This window comes from Thermobia domestica, chromosome 9 (assembly GCF_964235325.1).
Source record: "Thermobia domestica chromosome 9, izTheDome1.hap1.1, whole genome shotgun sequence".
NCBI lineage: Eukaryota > Metazoa > Arthropoda > Insecta > Zygentoma > Lepismatidae > Thermobia > Thermobia domestica.
Genome location: NC_137462.1, coordinates 131,074,614 through 131,095,845, shown reverse-complemented (window position 1 = coordinate 131,095,845; position 21,232 = coordinate 131,074,614). Strand labels below are relative to the sequence as shown.

The window sequence follows — 21,232 nt, the reverse complement described above, 5'->3', positions numbered from 1 at the left end:
AATGACCGATATTAGTGTCGAATCTATAGTTTTTGAGGTCGCTGAGACACTCTGAACACTGAACAAGGACACTTCTGATGCCGTGCCCCACAACATGGTAGGGGAGGAGGATATATAAAAATCATCGAAAATGGCCGATACCAGAGAGCGTTTTAGTAATAGTAGAAAGTGACTGACTAGCGGAACATGTTACTATTTTTTCTTAATTTAACCCAGCGAAGCGGGTAATTTATGCTTATAGAAGTAATAAAAGAAAACAATACATCTTATTAAATAAATATTTATTATATAAATTCACAATAAAGTTATAATACTTTATGTTTTTTACGCAAGTTTGTACAAAAATAATGTTAATATATATATATAAGTAGTTGTACAAAAAAGAGCATTATGAGTGAACGAGTAGACAAAATGTATACACAGTCTTCACTGTATCTTCTACATTTCATATACCTGAAACATAAAAAGAATATAAAGTATTAGAATTCATTTTTAAACTTAGATTAAATTAATTGTAATTCATGGTATTTTTTTAAATCATAAATCTATTGTAAAATGCTAATACATTAGTAAATCAGCTTACTCAATTACTCACCATCTTTTACATATTCATCTACACTTGTTCTGATAGTTTTTTTCTAAAATGGAAATGAAACCCAGTGTTTATTGAACATATCTAATGCATTTATTTAAAAACAAATATAGTTATCTACCAAGATCAACCGACTTTACTGTAAATATTTGTTTATTTGTTTACTCAAAAGAGAAACCAAAAATACAACTTTATGGTAAATGTGGTTCGATATGTTCAATTTTGCAGTTCTCTCTCAGTTTTAGTTGGACACTTTCGGTTGTATACCTAGGTGAGTTTGTCTATAATTCATTAATAATTCATTTGTTCCGAATCTGTGTAGACGCTGCAAAATGGTTGGTTCTTTAGTGATATTGTTAACAGTAATTTTTATTGGTGTTCTTATTATTGCAACATGTGAAATAAATAATCACAACTGAATTTGTTAACTTATAGTTGTCTCTGAATTATTTGTATATTTTTGATGTGATATACTCAATGAAGAATATTATAGCGAAGTAGAAATTTTTCACATGATGCAAGTACCTCACGTAGAGATAAGAGCAGATTTGTTCGTGAAAAAGGAGATCCGAGTTATGAATTGTTGTAGCGTAACTGGTGTTGGTTTTTGCTTCGATATTGGTGTTTAAAGAGAGTGTACATATCTCATATCTACGAAAAATCTTTCTAATATATACGAAAATGCCTTAAGTGCAATGAACTTAATTAAACATTAAGATAAAAAATAATGAAACTTATTCCAAAGAGAACAAGTAATATTTGTCAGTTAAAAACACAAGTTAAAGAATATATATATTTCCACTATTGTAATTCACCATTTGTTTGCCACACACATATATATCATATTTTATAAATAATACATGTATAAGTAAATTATATTTATGATATGTATATGTAAGGTAAATGCATGGTGAATTTAAATAGTTAACATATATTCTTTAACTTGAGTTTTTATATGGTAAAAAAAACTTGGAATAAGTTTGTTTACTTTTATCGTTAATTAGGATGATTACAATAAAGTTTTTTCATAAATTAGAAGAATGTTAGAAAAGTTCTTGGTACATCAACTTTAAATATTAGATAGTCTAAAAAGTAATCAGCGCACAATATGGAGTTAGTGTTCTATTTTCAGGGTGTATAAATCTTAGTGGGTGAAACTTGACGTCATTTGAGAACTGGCAGTTATTGCTAGTAAATGTTGAAATTCTCATAGTCAGTCGTACAGTGCTACGCCGTGAACATGAGTGAACTTTCCCTAAACAGCGCTATATTTCATAATTGTATTTAAATAAAGTCACAAATACTGCGAAGGCCCGTGAAGAAATTTGTGTTGTTTATGACTAAGATATGTTATCGAAAACAACAGCCAAAAGATGGTTCAGTTACTTTTGTTCCGGAAATTTCAATGTCCAAAATGCTCCTCGCACCGACGACCGATCACAGCAAAAATGTACAATATTCTAGCAAATGTCCAGCAAGACCAACATGTGAGCAGCCATGATATTACCAATGACCCAAGCGTTCATCTCCAAAATAGTGGTAAACCATTTTTAGATAGCTGCGTACAGAAAAGCTCGACGTTTTGGCACCACATGATTTGACTCAAAAACATTTACTCGACAAACCTCATCTGCTTCTACTGAAACGTAACGATTTCCATTCATTTCTTCTTAAGCGGTGATCACGATGATTGAAATGACATAGTGCATCATGAGCTCCTACCACCGGGTAGAACGATGGACTTGGACCTGTACTGTCTAAAATTAGCGCGAGTGCATCTACCAACTGAAACGAAAAGACCGGAATTGGTCAATAGAAGTGTGTCGTATACCACGCTGGTATCGGGAGATCGCATACGTCTTACACAACCCACCAGAAATTGAGAGAACTTATCTGGAAGGTCTTAATTCATCCGCCGTATAGACTGAACCTGGTCCCGTCAGCATATCATTTGTTTCGGCCTCTATAGAACTCCATGAACGGTGTTAAGTTACTTTCAAAAGATGTCTGTGAAAACCATGTGTCACAATTTCGTGACCAGAAATCACAGAAGTTCCATTAATCCAGGATTCACTCCAGGATGATGGTGTTGTCGGAGAAATGGCAGATCATTGAATAATCTGGTTCATATGGGATTCCATAATGCTATTTTCAAATCATAGTAAATGTACTTTCATTTTGACCTCCAAAGGCACAGTACTTTTTATACTACCTTATATTAAATTTATGGATATGTATATGAATTAATTAATATTTAATTTCTGTCTAAACTCTTACAAGAAAATGAAACTACAATTTGGAATATAGACCCTATGTATATTTTATAAATTTACAGGTTGGTAAGTAGTTAATTGTCTAATGGATTATATCGTTCCTATTCCTTGCTCCGCTTACTGTGATTTGTTTACGTGATTCGTCACATAATACAACTTCTTATAATTGGAAAAGTGAATCGGAACATTGAATCGTGTTTGTCATAAATTATATATCTTCCAATGATATGTATTCATATTTAATGAATTTTGTTGCTCATATGCACCTACATAATATATTTACATAGATAGAAAGAGTTCTTTGTAACACTTGTGACCTTTTTCTTGTGCGAGGAGTACATAATGATATTTATAGAGGATAATTGAATAGACTAGAAATTCGCTCACTTCCGAGATGATAAGCTATAAAATAGCAAAACAGAAGAAAAAGACAATGTTTCCTTAGTATTAAATTCTTAATTAATGTATAGATGGACATTGAAACCGTTCCATTAGTTTTTGTTCTTAGTATGGATATTTCTGTCTATAAATCATAAATGTGAGTATACACTTTAATTAAGTTTCTTAACAATACCTACATCGTTAAATAGCTGTGCTAGGGCCATAACTTTTGTGATGGGGGATAACTGCTTTTCTATTTAAGCTCCCCGTCGTTTGAGAGGAAGCCTACTTCAAGATAAAACTTCCTACGCGATACGAACATAAATATATTCATAAAGCAGGAAATGGCTGGACCACATCCTAAAAACAATACACACACACACACACACACACACACAAATCACCTGAATGAAGCGAAAACCTGTCCATCTGCACAAAGTATATTTCCCTGCGATGTACGTATCATAAATGTAATCTGTGGCCTACTTTGCCAACTGGGGTCTCTGGTAGTAATAGCAATGTTTATTAAGGTTTTAAATTTTAGGGAGGGATTTCGTATTTCATATTTAATAGGTGACCCAAATATCAGTACATGTCCTCCCAGAAGAAAAACAAAACTTCAAAATTACACGTCTAGGGAGTACTGTCAAATTTCTTAGTATCTCAAGGTATTCTGAAGAAAATGTTTGCTTCTTATTTTTTAGTTACTTTTAAAACAATTTATAGTATTTTAAAATTTTATGTTATAACTAGTCGAAAGCAATTTTTTACATGGCCTAATAGTTATACAGGCGCAAATTAGGTAATAAGATTGCAGAGGATTTGTGAAATTTCTTAATTTTCGAAACAATTACGTCGTAGATTATTTGATATTAATGAATTTCGGTTCATCTGTTCATGCAATCATCTCAATAAATTCCCTGGTACTTCTGTATGATAAAGAACCCTTCTAAGCCCCTTTTTTCTTTCTTTCTTTCTTTCTTTTTTCTTTTTTTCTTTTTTTTAGGAAATGAGACTGTTTTCCATTTCCAGAGTTGTATTACTAGTAGTATAGTTAATTTAAAGTTATTTTTTAAAACATATTCTGATTAATCAAAGTACATACCGCGCTCACTCTTGCAGTCCTGCCGTAGTATTTTTAAATATTATGTCGTGCTTTTCCTTAGTAATATCCGTGACCATGCGCAAACACTGGAACTGGTTTTGGAACAGCTACAGGTTGAGGATAAGGCACAGCTACAGGTTTCGGAACAGCAACTGGGTACGGTTGTGGCACTGGATAGCCCACTGGTTTAGGTACGGGTACTGCAACTGGTTTAGCAACAGGCACAGCTACAGGTCTTGCCACTGGATATGGTACTGGTTTTGGAACGGCAACTGGATAAGGCTGAGGTACAGGGACAGCGTAAGGTTTCGGCACAGCAACTGGTACTGGGTGGGGCACAGGAACTGGGACGTGTCTTTCAACTGGTACAGCTACAGGATGAGCAACTGGAACAGGAACTGCTTTGGTAATCGTGACAGTGTGTACAGGTGCTGCTGCAACATAGCCGTGACCACTTGCATAACCATAACCTCCATATCCATAACCAAGACCTCCATAACCGTAGCCTAGACCTAGCAGGCCTCTCTTCTCCTGTTTCTTTGACTCTTCTGCGGACTTTGTTTCCGTTGCTTCTACTTTCTCTTCTGCCCTCACCAAACAACTAACAGCAAGTAATGCAAATACAACCTAAAATAAAAATGCAAGATACAATTAATACATCAAAAGCTCTTCTTGGACACTGAAGGAGTATTTATTCTACATCGTGAGTTTCTCATAAATTAATACAAACATCTTGTTTGTTTATTTTAACACATTTTCATCTGCAGTGGTGGACCGTGTGGTCAAGCAATCTAAAGTGCAGACGAGCAACCTATAAACACAGTCGCGGATTTGAATTCCGCATGGGTATTTTGTACTAGCCTTTTGGCATTCATTTAATTGCTATCATTCATTCTCATCATTTTCTTTAGTCTAAAGGATACAAACATACAACCTCAAAAATAAATACAAATTAAGTACAGACATTTGTCCCATTTCTCCCATATTATAAAAACGGTCATAAATTTTCAGAGTTGAATCAAAATAAAGTATAACTTATCAAATAAAACACAAATAAGATCATTCATTTTGATTTGTTTTTAGTTTAGCATCCCTTTCAGCAACGAAGCTATATGGAACGTGGACCTACAACTTCTCGTAAAATCTGAACCACATGATATCCCGCCGAGAATCGATCGCGAGTCTCCCACACCAAAAGCGCGCACGCTAACCGTTTAGCTACCAGTAAGCTCTAAGATAATTCTTAATCCACAAACGAATAATCGCAATAATGAATTCAAAATGATAACACCATCTAACAAAACGTAATGAAAGCACTAAATATACGCTAATAACACTTGCATAACAGTTTCAGCAAAGTAGCATCGCCTTCGTGGGCAAACCACTAAATATACATTAACAGCAATTTTGAAACAAAGATAAAGACGATGTTACACTATAGAAACTGTTGTACAAATGTTATTAGTGTATATTTAAGTGTTACACAAATGTTATTAGTGTATATTCAAGTGTTACACAAGTGTTATTAGTGTATATTTACAGTAGTGCTTTGGCCAGTTTTGATTTATTGATAGTGACGAATATAATCAGCAACATACGAACTAAAATAAGTCACCTATTTTCGAACATTCGAATGAAATGTAGGTCAACAGATAAAAGTAAGATATATATTTGACTTGTTATGGTCAAGTAAACAAAACAATGTTCAAAGTATTATCTAATTTAATGTATTGAATTTATATTGATATCTTTTACGTGTTTATTTCCTACATTGCTTCGTAAATCCGCAAACTCGCATTCTCGAAATAAAATGAACAGCGCGTGACGGAGAAGATATTGAACTGGGTGATATTTTGAGAAAACTTACTCTAAGCTGAGAAGAAGTTGCATGATTACTGCAGCTATTAAATTCTTAATGCAGGTATCATAAACAAAAGGTAACATCGTATGTTTATGTGTGTGTTTGTGACTTTGTGTGTTAAGAAACGGAATTGAAAGTGAATGTCCTTTTTCCCATGTGAATCAGGACTTTTGTATTTATAACCAATCTCTGAAAGCAACAAGCATAAAAAAAGAAGTTTTGTAATACGCGTGTTTCCTCTGATCTTCTTTCTCTTCTTCTTCATCTCTTAATTGCTGGAAGAATGATCGAGCAACAAGTTAAGTTTACACTGAGTTAGTATGCAATATACAAAGCTAGAGAATGTGTATTTAAGACTATACAGTGACATGTTAGCATGGATATTTTTTTTTAAAATGCTCTACCAAATATGAATATAATACACAAAATATAAATTTAGTTTACTTTATTGTGAAGTAACTGTAGTTGGGAATTGAGAAAGAGTACAATATAAAATCTAGCATGTCGATATTCAACTAATATACAAACAAGCAGTGGTGTATGAGGTAGGTCCTACGTTTTAACCTGCTCTCTTCAACAACATATAGAAACTGCTATATCATATAAATATACGTGGTATACGAATTTGGGAGCTTGAATCTCGTCCTACTTGATGAAATTCTGTGTATGCCAATGGAAGCCAAATATATGAAAACTGTTGTAAGAACGATACATATCTATAGGGTAGCTACTAGCGACGACTGTGCATAGTTTAATGAAATGGTCTGGTTATGTATTTTCCTTTTGTTTTCATGCATTTTTTTTTAATTCTTTAATCATTAATAGAGTGCGGATTTTAAGGTGCAGCACCTGTTCTAAAAATGTAGTTCTTAAACAACCAAAGTTCAAAATATGTATTTCCGGGCATAAAACGAGCTGAAATGAAGGCACTTTGTTGCACCTTTTTCATGAATGTTGCACCTTTCTTGCTAAATTAATAAATTTTTTCCTTTTTAACTTCTTTTAGCTTTCAGCACCTTTATTGTCCCTTTTTTCCATCTTTTTTTTAATTTGGAGAGAACAATGTGTTTTATTTTGCATCTACTTTGCACATAATTCATAAATTTAGACACAATTTTGACGGATTTGCTAGGGACTAATTTGAACTGAATTTGCGAAACAATCCGGAGGTAGAAACCTTTGCAACGTCAACTGAACTTCCTGTCCATGTCCTTACAAGATATGCACCACTGGTTTCCATTGATGTCGAGCAATGTTTAAGGATCACCTGAACTCCAAGCTACAGAAATTAACATTCGAAACCAAAGAAATGTTGTGCATAATCAAGTATAAGCAGATTTTGAAAACCTAGTAGTATTGAACGGGTTTTCAAGCCACAATATTGCTAAATTAGTTTTTTTTTTTTTTTTTAAAAAATACCGAGTTGCTTTTAACCACAATTTTATTACAAGAATGTTGAATGTTGTACAAGTTTATGAGAATAAATAAAATAATTTTCCAATTTATATCAAATGTTTAAAGCCAAGTTTTTAACAATATTTGCTGTTGTAATGAATAAAGAATGTTCATGTAACTGTATAATATAGCACTTAATAAAGATATACTATTAGCACACTTTTTTGCACGCTTTTGAATGATTTTTCAGCACCTTGCATACTCTTTTTCCTACCACATTTTTGCACCTTAAAATCCGGCCCCTAATCATTAACATTCGTTTGTGATTTTTAATACACATAAAACTCAACAAAATGCTCAAGTAGGAATGTTTTAGTAAGAGGATAGGCGTGGGCTTTATAATTACTTTTGTGTACACCCATATGAAAAATTCTGACTATGTACCACTGTACCAGTCGGATATTCGTTATTAGATTAATTATTAGAGTAAGCACTTTCCTTCAGTGGTGGCTTTTGAGAGAAACCCACATGGGTTAAAATTTTGAACTTTTATCACTTATAACAAAGGGAACACATCTTACCTAATGTACTAGCTCTTGTTTGATATATAGTATAATTAACACATGAAGTTCTTTCTCTTAGTTTATAATGATAATTTTTAGTTATATGATTTTTATCAAGAGCTTCCACTTTTTACTACTATTCCAATTTTATTATTGGAATAATTTAATTTTAGAATATATTATTAACGTTTAGTTGAAATAAATCTGAGACACACAGTATGTTTACCAATAGAGCACATTTAGCTGAATGAAATAATATTGGTAAGTGTAAATAATTTTGTATAATTTTTGGGAAAATCCTGAAAATCGATTTTTTTTCTTCTTTTGCAAACACAAAAATTGATTCTGTATGTTAACCACGTCATCTATTATGATGAAACTGATACTAAAATATTCATTAATAAGCTTTTCATTATAACATACTGTATAAGCAAGATAATATACTGTATGGTTAATGATATACTGTAATAATAGCCCAAAATTATGATAAATGAAAGAGCATCTTTATTCCTCATCCGCTCCTAGACCGCTTCACCGATTTTGATGATTGTTGGTACCTGACTTGACCGTTGCCTAGCTTTGGTTTCAATCATGTTACTTTGATTAAAATGTGTTTCCTAAGATGAGAGCGTGCAAACTTAGAAAGATGAAACTTGGTATATTAATCCTTCATTTTAAACATGTGGCTCCGTGTCCCAGTGTTTTTAAACAGTTCCGTTTTAACACAGACATCTTCTAGTATCTACATATATGAAAATGAATGAAACTATGTTTGTCCTTGAATGTCTCTTAGAGCGCTGGACCGATTTTCATTATTTCTACCTACACGTTTTAACCACATTTTCCGTAAGAAGGTGAAGCTAAAGGATATGACACGTAAAATTATGTTTGACGGCTAACATCTAGACTACTGCACCTATTTTGATGATTTTTGGAACATGAGTAGATTCTGTCTTAAATTAGATTTTAGTTCGTTTCCGGTAGGCGTTAGCGAGTGACACGTAGAAATAATCGAAAATGAACGATGTGTCCAAACCACGATACGAATAGTGACACTGCTGATGCTGTTTAAGTACAAATCCATCCTCCTTGCGTATCCTAAGGGAAGAAAGGGGTTCAAACACTTTACCTAAACTTATTCTCTCTGTGTGAAGAACGGGCATTTCAGCTGCTATATAGATCGCATTGGGTTGAAGAAAATGAAATGCTTAAGAGTATATTCACATGCTTAGTCTCTGAGAAAATTGAGAAAAACGACTCTTTTAAAGGCATTGAAAAGTATACCATTCCTTTGTAATTATAACAGATATATTTTTTTTTATTTTGCTCGACTAGATTATTTATTTATCTATTAAAGTGCTGCCTGGGAGATCTATGCACTGTTAAGTAGCAGGTTGTGTCTAACCGTGACACACACAGTAGAACCGTCATGCTGTGTTGCTCCATTACGAAGTGATAATATGAGGGGGGAAATGGGAGGTGTAGAATACATACATCTTAAGGGTACTTGATCGTATGAGCTTATGGTTTACAACATCGTGACCGGACTTATATTTACATAAGGGCGCCACACAGAGGCGGACCTAGCTCGGTACCGGGGGGACTTAGGTTCCCTCAGTTTTTGGGTAACAAAAATAATTGAAGCCATTATTTATACAGTAAACTCAGTCTGAATTCTGGTTTTTACTCCCCAGTTTTCACCTTCTAGATCCGCCTACGGAGGGGCATTTCCAAAAGCGGCGTACTCGTATTAAGAAAATCAAGATTGAACATAGTGTACAGACAAGAGATTCTATCCACGAAGAAAATTAATTTAAGGAAAATTTGTACTAAACTAAAATCAATGTTTTAGTAGATCTACCACAGGAAAACTGAGTTGTCTCGTTAGGATACTTTGACTGCGAGTGTGATTCCTGCATTTAATTCTGTTCACTAAGCCCCGTTGCTGGTGGTTTAATGAAAGCGACAGCGGAAGTATTGTTTAGACCTAAACTGAATCCAAATAAATAAGGGGGAGGGAGGGATGAATGATTTCATGAGCCCAGGGAGCTCAAATACCTAAATACGGTCCTAATGATGACCATAGACTTTATCGGATCTCGTAATTTTTTCATCTTCCCATCAATTATTCCATAATTATTCAAGGTCAATAATTATTCTCCTTTGACCTAAAAGACATAACAATGGAAAGTTAAACTAATAATAGAGAGAGAAATGAGAATATCGATTTGTTTAATGGCTATCTCGGGTATTAAATAATCCTTAGACAGCTATTTCCTCGCAAGCAGAACAATCACTAAAAACAACAGCAAGAACAACAAACTTTGCATTAGATTTCAGATGCAAGATATAGCTGACTGATTTTATAAAACATGTTTTAACTTTATTAAGTAAATTCGCAGAATCCTTTGTAAACCAGTTTTCCCAAACTGTTTGAAACTTCCTTTTAATTTATTTATCTGTTAATAATTCAAATTCACTTAAAAATAAATCCACAGCTAATAGTAAGTGATGGTCCTTATGATTAGGTTACTAAATAAAGAGATCTATATTGTGTAATTCAGTATCTTAATATATTAGGGTCTAATAAATCATTCTCTTACACCTAAAAACAATACCAAAATTATAGTGTGAGAGATCAAAATGTATACTTATTTCCGGAAACGGGCTCCACGAAATCTGCCCTTAGTGATACTTTTGTCAGTTCCAAATTATGCTGTGCAGCAATATCAGAAGTGTTGTGGAACGCTTATATCCGTTCGTCTATTTGTCAACAGGTCTCAGAGCAAAAACAGGAAGAGATATTAAAGATAAATTGTATTAGTCGATTCAGCTTCAAAAGGAGAAGTTTTATCTCATCCGTTAACCGAGGGATGCAAATAACCAGTCGCCCACTCGCCCGGGGCGAGTGGTTCATCGCTGCGGGCGAGTATTTAATATTATACCGAAGGTAAGTGAATGATTCCTATTGTGGGATGAGGACTAGTAGCTTTTTTCTTGGGCTAGTAAAATTTTATTGTTTATTTGCATCCCTGCCTACATTCAAACTAAAAGTCGGAAGTTGTAGATAATTTCATGCTTCAAAGTTGATCAACGTAGAGCAAATTCGGTAGTATATAGCCGTATAATGTTTTTGTTTCGAATCGATTCAGCGTCTGAATTAAAGACAATATATTCACCCGTTCCGTATATCTCTTACTAATACCTGAAGTGGTAGAAACTTATTACTACTTCCGATTTCAATGCTGATCTATATAGAACATAAACAGTAAGGGATAACCACAAGTGCTTTTTTTTTAATCGATCCACCATCTCAATAGGTTCTTTCTCATCCGTTAACACTCTATTCAAACCAGAAGTGAAAGAAATTAACCACTTCCGGTTTCTAAGTTAATCGCCATAGAATGGAAATGGTAATAAACAACGACAAGTGGGTGTTTGTAATCGATTCTGCGTCTCAAGCAAAGATAAGATCTTCATTAGTATCTCAGTGGGGACAGTCGGTCGAAAAGGTGTAACAGCTCTTTTCAAGCCAGCAATCCAGAGTTTTTTTTCCTGGAATTTCCTCATTTATACCAGACAAATGCCGAGACGGTACGTGACATAATATTCCCAAGTCGCTTTCTTCGTTTCCTATTCCTTTGTTCCTCGCCAATTCCCGGGGCAGTGTGATCTCCTAGGGACGTCATCCCTCTTATGTGTGAATGGGCTAACATTTCCATAGATACCGAAAGACTATAAATGTAATTCCCTATTTCACTAGTATATCTCTCTACTACTTCCGGCTTCACTATGGATTTTCGCAGAATAAAAACGGTAAAAGATAGCATTAAGCAGTTTCCTGCAATTGATTAAGTGCACGAAAAATAAGTTTCATCTCCGGCTTTATATCGGGTACCTCTAGTGCAACCGAAAGTTGTAGAAATTTACTATCATTTCCACTTTGAATAGTAATCTTCAAGGAGAAAAAACGGTAAAGATATAGCAAGAAATGGCCTTTTGATATGGGTAAAACGTCCTAAGAATAAGCTCTAAGTCTGACCTTATTTCTGTATTACAACTTGAAATTATAGATCTAATACGACCAGTTTCAATGTTGTGTTCTATGGCAGTTTTGAATGTCTGCCATAGTTTCACAATGAGATACGAAACTCACTTGCTCTTGTTTACTATCTAATAGCTTAAAAGAAAAGAGCATGTAAAAGATTATGTTGCACTTGGTACAAAATTTACTTTTTCTCAATAATTTTTCATTTTCTAAATATATATATATATATATATATATATATATATATATATATATATATATATATATATATATATATATATATATATATATATTCTCAATTACAATAAAGACTTTTAAATAATATGTACGTTACAAAAAGCAATGAAAAAATGAGTCTTTAAAATGCTGATATGAAGATAAAAGGAAAATATTTGAATCGTACGAGAAATCATTGGAAAAATATGATACCGAAAATTCAGAAGTAAAAGGCAGTAAGAAAAAAATGTGATAGAATGTTTTTTAAAAATGTATGCCAATAAGAAGTCCCGTAACTGATGCATTATAGTTAAGACGATAACTCTTAACGTAAAGAAAACATATTGTGTAGAACCCTCTATATTTACATCATGAGTCCCCTGTTAATGGAAGAATATTTATGGTGACAATAAAATGCACATAGACCCTAACTGTAAAAAGGAAGTCTTCTTACAGCAATGAAGCAATTATAAGATCACAAAGAAAGACTAGAAAATAAAAGGCTAAGAGCAAGTCGCGGATAATTATCAAAGCCAAAGAACAATTTATTCTCAAAGTGTGGGTCGCGACTCATTGGTGGGTCGTGGACCGGTTTTTTGGTGGGTCGCGAGTTTTTCCTTTTAATTATGAAAATTTTATTTCATGCAGAAACATATGTTGTAAAGTAAGTACTAATATTCAGGAAATGAAAATTGGAAGTGTTTCTTAATGAGGTGAAGAGTAAGTGGTTACTCAGAGCCTTGTCCTGTTCTACAGTCAATAGAGATGCTGGGTTTGGATGGAAAGAGAATGGGTGAGTCAAAATTTGTCAAGGGGTAGGACACTGCGTTGGGAATAGTGTTAGCTCTGTATTACCTTTATATGGAAAAATTGGAAAAAATGATTTACAAAATACCACCATTGCGTAGAACGACAATGTGTATTTGAATAGAAGTAGGTGGGCCAATAAAATACTTTTTTTAAAAAAATATTTAGTGTGGGTCGCGGTAACAACAACTTTGAGAACCACTGATTTAGAGATTTGTGAAACAAAGCGATTGCGAATGGCATGAAAGAAAAACTGTTTATCCCTTAGAAATACAGTAACGTTTATCTACATATCACTTGAGTCTCTTCTAGTTCTATGATGAAATGGTTATATTATTATTATTATTATTAAATAAAATGAAATACATATACATGTTACGTGCCACAATTGAGCCACATAGGCTAAAGGAGACTGAAGGTTAAGTGAATGATTATAATCATTTCTCTATCTGATCATAATATCAATCCACAAATTCTTTGATAATTATCAAAAAATTGGTGGAACGAGAATGTTGGAGGAAACAGAAAAACCAAGGGGACCCCCCCCCCCCGACAAGATGTTGTCCACTACATAGCATCAACCTTTGCTAAATGACAACTACAGGATACTTCTGCATATTAATGAATCAATTTTTTTTTTTAACGTCGCTATTATTATTCGCAGGTGATTTACAAGTTCTCTGCCTACACAAATGAGTTACTTAAATATTGATCTTCCTTTTGTAAATTTATCGGTTTTACCTGTAAATGAAAAATAAAAGTCTTGAGTCCTTAATCTGCAGCGAACTTAATTAACTAAAAGTATAACCTCTTGATATTAACGTAAAATAAATAGTTTCCTCCACCAAATTCGCAAAATTCTTTTCATTATTCTCTCAACCACATAAACACTTGCACCCATGGTAAATTTTTGCACTAACATACAATTTATTTCCCTTAATTATCAGCAGATGACACGAATTTATTGTAGAAATCTCAGTATTCGCTTCTTCCTACATAACTGAAAATCATTCGAATAGGTCAAGCTGATATTAATAATAAATTAAACTTTATGTATTTGTTAAATACGTGGAAATTTAATAGAAAAATAAAATATTAGTTGAAATTTGCTACACTCATCACCACAGTAAGAACAGAAATCTTGATCTTGATATTTATCACTAACATAACAAGTATTGACTTTAGAAAATACTACGAGCACAGTGCTTAGTTTAGATTGATGTGTCTTAGAAAGTTTTGCTGTTTTATTTTTGAATCAAATATGGCTATTCTTCAGAGGTAAGAAAGAAGATGCAACCTCCTCAAAGCAAAAGGCAGTGGATAATGAGAAAAGTTGCTGTTCTGCTTGGCAGAAACGATATGTATTGTATTGGTATCTATTCAGTTCATGTATATATCTGAGTTTTGTCCAAAAAATAGTCACTTGGAAACAAAACAAAATCACTTTGTTAGTAGTATTATGCGGAAACCAATACTGTCTGAGGAACGAAGGCAAAACAAAGAGTGAGTGCTTGTTATGTATGGCAAGTTTCAAAGCCTGCTGTAATATTCTGCATAACAACAGAGAACTTCCGTTAACAACTATGGTCGCACAGTTTTCATACATCTATTAGTAGTAACTATGATAACAGTACATGATATATCAAACGTCTTTCCAATTGTCGTTGAAGGTCTGATTAAATTTCAGAAACAAATACTATACAGTAAGGTAGAAACAAATCTTGTATCTCTCCGCGAAACTAAACTACATACAAGCTCTACGCCAATTGAGTTCAATAACTTATGGGGTATGCATCACGAGGTCTGCGTTGCCATAATCGCCACCACTGATAAGTTACTATACCTCATCAGGGGCGCACCTACGACGATCTAGCGGTTCCGGAATCCCAAAACGTCCTATCTCAACATACATTTCTACACTTTCTCAGTAAAACTATACTTTTTAACACGGAAATAATTGATGTGTTATGAAAATTTGATCTTACACTTCATCTGTATTCTTTCTCTTATAAAAATAATCATCTAGTTCTATCATTTTGTTTCTGAAAATATGGGTAGAAGTATTTTACAATTACTTTCCGTCTTTTTTGGGTGTAGAATAATATCCATTCAATACTATATAGAGGTAGTGCCTTGCAGTATTGGACCTCTTCCCCCCAAAACCTTGGATCCCTCCCAGCAAAAACTTCTAGTGCGCGCCTCTGTACCTCATCAGCTTATGTTCTGTGATATTCTGTCATTTTGTCTCCATTCGCTACAAGCATTTTTTCCTACATAGAATAGTTGCTATAAGGAGAATTTTGACCATCTTCGAAGTGGAGAGTGAACTTTTTTCTTTTTATTACAATACAATACTCATTTCCTATAGTCAATATTAGTATCAAATGTCGTTTCTGTCGAATGTTGGAACCATTTTTGACATTGGAATCGGATAAGCTCTTACACTCGAATCAACCAGGGCCGCCCACAGGGGGGATGTATGGCGCAAGCTGCGCCATTGAGAAAAATTTTGGGGGGGGAATTTTACTCTACTTTCAAACTAGCAATTTTACTGTCGGAGTAGCATTAAAACACGATTTTGAGAAGCTAATTTTCAAAAATTTTCCGGGGTGAACCCCCGTACCCCCTTCTTCGATACTCGATGAATGAAGTACCGCGCAAGTAGCCGTATGAAAGGAAAGGTTGGTTCGTTTTAAGAGAGAAGGGCCGCCCACAGGAGGGATGAATGGTGCAAGTTGTGCCATCGAAAATGGGGGGAATAAAAAAATTGGGGAAGAATTTTACTCTAATGTCGAATAAGTAATTTTGCTGTCGTCAGAATAACATTGGAACACGATGCGATTTTTTTTTTTTAAATCTCGAGAATGAATCCCCCTATCCCCTGCTTAGAAACTCTATGAATGAAGTACCGCGCAAGTTGCTATATGAAAGGATGGCGCCAAGTTCTGGTGAACAACAGTTACAAACACTCAAGGAATCACTTTCAAATTTAGATTATAAACTTGCCTATGTTGTCTGTTGAAAATTATAAAGTAGTTTGACATAATTGTGAGCTAGTGGTAACCATGCAGACAATAGCCAAGTTTCAAATCTAAATTTGAAGTGAGCCAGTGAGTGTTTGTAACTGTTGTCCACCAGAACTTGGCGCCTATTTTTGTGATTTCAATTCTTCTTAAGGCCACTCGTACTTGGCTCTTTTACAGGAATGTTTTTTGTTGGATACCACTTCTTTTTGTAGGCTAATTTCGAGGATAACATTTTCTTTTGGTATCAAACTCAATAACTTGTAACTTGGGTCTTACTTTTCATGTACAAGGGAATTATATCAATATTTTGTAAAGAAAAAAATAATACTACTAATTGTAAAAAAAAAAAAAAAAAAATACCTGTGCTATACACAGTGTGTAGAACTTTTAATACCCTTCAATATCCTTATAGAACATATTTAGTATTGTACACTACCAAGACTACTAATAAAAGTAATGCCATTTTTATAATTACTACTGCCCCTACTACTACTACAAGCATTCTATAATACTACTACAGGAAATAAAAACAACAAAAATAACAATTACTAGTACTATAAAAACTACTACTACACTAGGGAATTGTTTTTAGAGGACTTGAGTTTTGAGGAGGGAAGAGATTATTATTTTTGGGGGGGAGTGCGCCATCAGCTTTGGGGGGGATGGACACCCCTGGAATCAACAACCTCCAATAAGAACACTGAGAGAGAAGGTAAGATGAAGTGACTCAGAACCTACACTTATATGTACTATCCCGATATATTGGAAGGAGGGGCCTCGGTGGCTCAGTGGTAGAGCGTTCACCTCTGGTGCTTGGGGTCCCGGGTTCGATCCCAGCCCCCGTCAAGTGAACTTTGTGGTGGACAAACACCGTGTGCGTGGGTTTTCTCGGGGGTTTCCTCCCACTTTCTTCATTCCACCATTTCATTCATTACTCATCATCACTGTCTCCTTTAGCATAAACGTGGGACGTAAAAAAAAACTCAAAGATTTCAAAGATATATTGGAAGGAGAAAAATAAACATCACTCAGGATGACCGGCAAAGGATTCAGATTGTTCAGTCAGATTCAGAACGGTAAGTTCACAAGTGTCTTTTCTGATGGTGATTTTTCAACGTTTACACCGTCAATTATTCGACTCAAATGTTTAGCAATTCAAAGTAAACATTATGTTAACATTAAAACCACAAAAAATATCCCCAAATCAATATACTTAATCTTAATTTTCGGTGTGGTGTACACCAATATAATACGATAAACTAATAATTTGTCTTATTAAGTATATTAGAAGTAATTTAGAATTGTTTAAACTAATGTTTCATTAAAATTTAAAAACTCGTTAGACAAAAGAGGGGACACAATCTCTAAGCGTTAACATGTTCATCTCTGGTGTGGGGGATATCGCTGGTTTTATTCCACGTCATCTTGTATTTGTTGATGGATATCGTGTCTATTCGATTTTTCGGAGTTCTTCCGTTAGCTCCTACATCCTCCTTCCACCAATTATTTCATTAGCATTTACCTTCAATTATCATCCCTCTCCCTTGGCCTGAAGAGCGTAATCATGAGACATTACGTTAAAGACTTCGGAGTATGTTTAGTACAAGGGGTCCAGAAGAACGTAATAAAACATAAAATTTACAGGAGAAATGAATGATTCAAGTACTTAGACGTAACATAACGTATCCAAATCTAACCTAAACTAACATAAACTAACCTAAGCTAACCTGAACTAACCTAAACTAACCTAATATTAGTAGAAATAAGCGAATTTTTTTTTGAAAATTATGCGGAACCCTTACACTAATATGACATAAACTAAACTAACCTAACCTAACCTAAACTAACATACCCTACCCTAAACTAACCTAAACTACCATAAACTAACCGAATGAGAACAGAAATTACCGAAATTGTAAAATCTTTTTAGAGAAAAAGCTTGTCCCTTCTACTAAACATAGGCCAAGATTTCATTTAATTTGGTTAAAGTAGCCTCCTAAGGGCATAAATAACGTTGATAAACGATCTATTTATTAACAAGACGTTAAATATCTTGGAAGTTTAAACTAACTGCTTGATCCTCAGCCCACGAAACTTATAGATGGCTAGGTGGCGTTGTTTCACCTAAGTAATCCGTATATCATTCCATTATATCTGGTTTTCTATACCGAAGTTTGGACTTTCGAAACATCTTTATTCAAATATGTTTCTAATTGCTTCACGATATAAAATTAACTTCAAAAACTAGATATATAGATAGACTTCGGGGATCGAACAGATGTTACGCGCAACAAAGACGCGCGCGAAGAAGCACAAAAACGTGTTAAATTTAATGATTGTTGTTAAAATAGATTATTAACTTTTTCATTTAGTAATAATTGGGAAGTGATATTCAACAGCAATACTTTTAAAACTCGAGCTCCCTTGTGGTAAGCATCGCCTTTTGCTTGGGAGACCCGAGTTTGATTCCTGGCGGGAGCTCATGTGGTTCGGATCATACGTAAACTGTAGATCTATGTCACATATAGCCTCACTGCTGAACGGCACGGTAAACTCACAAATCAAATCAAAATTAACTCTTAACATTCAGTAAACCCTTGATTCAACAGACGTTAAATCAACGGACTTAGGACTTAAAGGACATAATTTTAGCTGTAAATGTTGGTTTATTATGAACATTTCAGGCAGTTTTTTATTTTTGATTATTAAGAGAAAACATCCTACAGGAATGTAACTGAAACTTGAATCTTTATTATTTTCACTTATAGCACAGAGTTGTAAGTTTCTTTGCTACTATTTTGATCAGGGGTAAAAGTGGATTTGAAAATGCAGGGGACGTCTGACGTCGGCTATCTTTGCTCATTGTAATTTTTTAGCAGGCAAGGGAACGCTAAAAATATTTTCTAGAAGCGGTGGGACGACGTCCTCCCGCGTTTCCTCTTACTTTTACCCCTTATTTTGATACATATACTATATTAAATATATTACATTTACATGATACAGTACAATTTCAAGTACAATATCCTATTTTTAAATATTATTCATAACATAATTCACGAAGTAATGGATCTTAGATTTGAAAGTCTCAATATTGGTCTATTAAATTAAAAGATTTACTGTATTTAGCTATATAGCATTATTGCAGTGGAATTCTTCAACTTTTTATGAAATAATTTAAAATACAATTAATGTTTTACCATCAGTGGCGGCTCTTGATCAAAATCACATCCGGCAAAAAAAAATAAATAAATAAATAAATTTTTACCACTAGTAACCAGGGGAAGAAGACTAACCTAGTGTGCTATGAGTTGTATTCAAGATTTAAGACATGAGGTAAGTTCTTTCCTTAACTTGCAGCAATAAACGTTCAATTTTTACCAATGAGACTCCCTCTATGAGCCGCCACTGGTTCCGATAATGCCTCTTAAAGGAATCCAATATTCTCGTGGTGATCTATGACTAAATATGATCTTCTAGATAGGCTATCCAATTTATACGAAAGTAAATCAGTAGTGAAGTTACTTACCACTGAACTTTTCATTGTTGTACTACAATTGGCTTCTAACTAGAAATAAAAAGTATAAATATGCGACTATCACTTTCTTCTCAGTAGTATCTGTATCTTTACGTGACAGGGCAAAGAACTGAATGATATTTGCTACAAGGGTTCCCAGACTCTTATATAATCGTGTGCAATATGAGTCAACTTTCTCCCCCACCACCGCTTGAGATTTCTTTCTTCACAAATTGTCTTTCTTTTCTTTTTCAGGACGGGAGTTCCTCTGTTACCGCCTTTCGCTTACCTTGGCCTAAAGTTACGTTAACTAAAGGAGGCACCCATAAGCAATCTTTACGTTCGGTTGCGTTGATCTTCCCATACAGTAACACACTCTTTTCTTCCCCACCTACGTTTTGGAATTATCTTCCTCCCTCCAACATTCAGATTCTCCCTACCGTTCGTCCGTCCGCTCCATCAGAAATCACGAGATGAGAAAAATGAAAGATCTTATGTTGTCTCCACTTTTTTTTTTCTTTTTCTCATCGCCTTTCGGATAGTTGATCTGCAATACATATAATATATGGATAGGTCACATCTTGTGCCACCTTGCAACTTGGTACTGAAAAAAAGATACATATCCTTCACATTGTTCTTTCCCAGAACATGAGAATTGAATACTTAACTCTTCTCCCTCCAATCAAGTGAAGCAGCCCACTTGCTACATTTTTACACATACCTTATAAAAAATCAAATAAAAGAAAGAAAAAAACGAATACATTTTTATGATACCACATTAGGTATTGTGTGGATAATTTTTTCTCCCACTTCACAATACATTCTCTTATGTGTATCGACATACTATTCTGTTGTCCTTAATTTAAATATTACATTGATATACACACATCTATAGTGTTTGTCTGTGGGAAGCATGCTTAAACATGTAAGAAGCATACAGCATATAATATATATTAATCGTTTAGCTTCAAGAGAACAATATTTAAAAAAAAAAAATGAAAGTGAGAGAAGAAATTCTTCAAATTCCATAGTTACGTATACAGAAATGATTATGAAATTAATTAACATTATGTTCACAATTCAATTTTTTCAACAATCAAAAACATAAGCGGATTAGCAACCCATAGGGTTCACCCTGCTAGAATAATGTTCCTCAATCGCTGTGTCGCGAATACATGCCAGATGGGCCGCAAGATTTTTAATGTCTTCTAAGATTTTCCGCAAAGAAATTATCTTTAGTAGAAAAACAAATTTATTATCAATCGACTTGGTTTCACACTTGTCTTCCAAGTTTAAAACTGGGAAGTTTGCTTGTTCATTTTTCTTTGGAAAGAAACATTGGACACAAAACAGTAATTTCAGTTACATGATCTTGGTGTTTTCTTCCCGATTAAAATCACAAGAATTATACAATTTTTTGGAACTAGAAAAAAGATGACGTGCAGTGGCGT

At 34.1% G+C, this 21,232-nt stretch overlaps 1 protein-coding gene across 1 annotated transcript; it reads right to left on the bottom strand.

Annotated features, from left to right (window-relative positions):
* Window positions 1–264: 264 nt before the first annotated feature.
* On the bottom strand, window positions 265–19,944 carry LOC145695027 (uncharacterized). Its single transcript, XM_081771856.1, has 3 exons — window positions 19,794–19,944; window positions 4,352–4,978; window positions 265–453 (listed from the first exon to the last, which is right to left on the bottom strand). The coding sequence occupies exons 1-2, from the start codon at window positions 19,806–19,808 to the stop codon at window positions 4,409–4,411; spliced, it is 585 nt and encodes a 194-aa protein (XP_081627982.1). The 5' UTR covers window positions 19,809–19,944; the 3' UTR covers window positions 265–453; window positions 4,352–4,408.
* Between the last annotated feature and the right edge of the window lie 1,288 nt (window positions 19,945–21,232).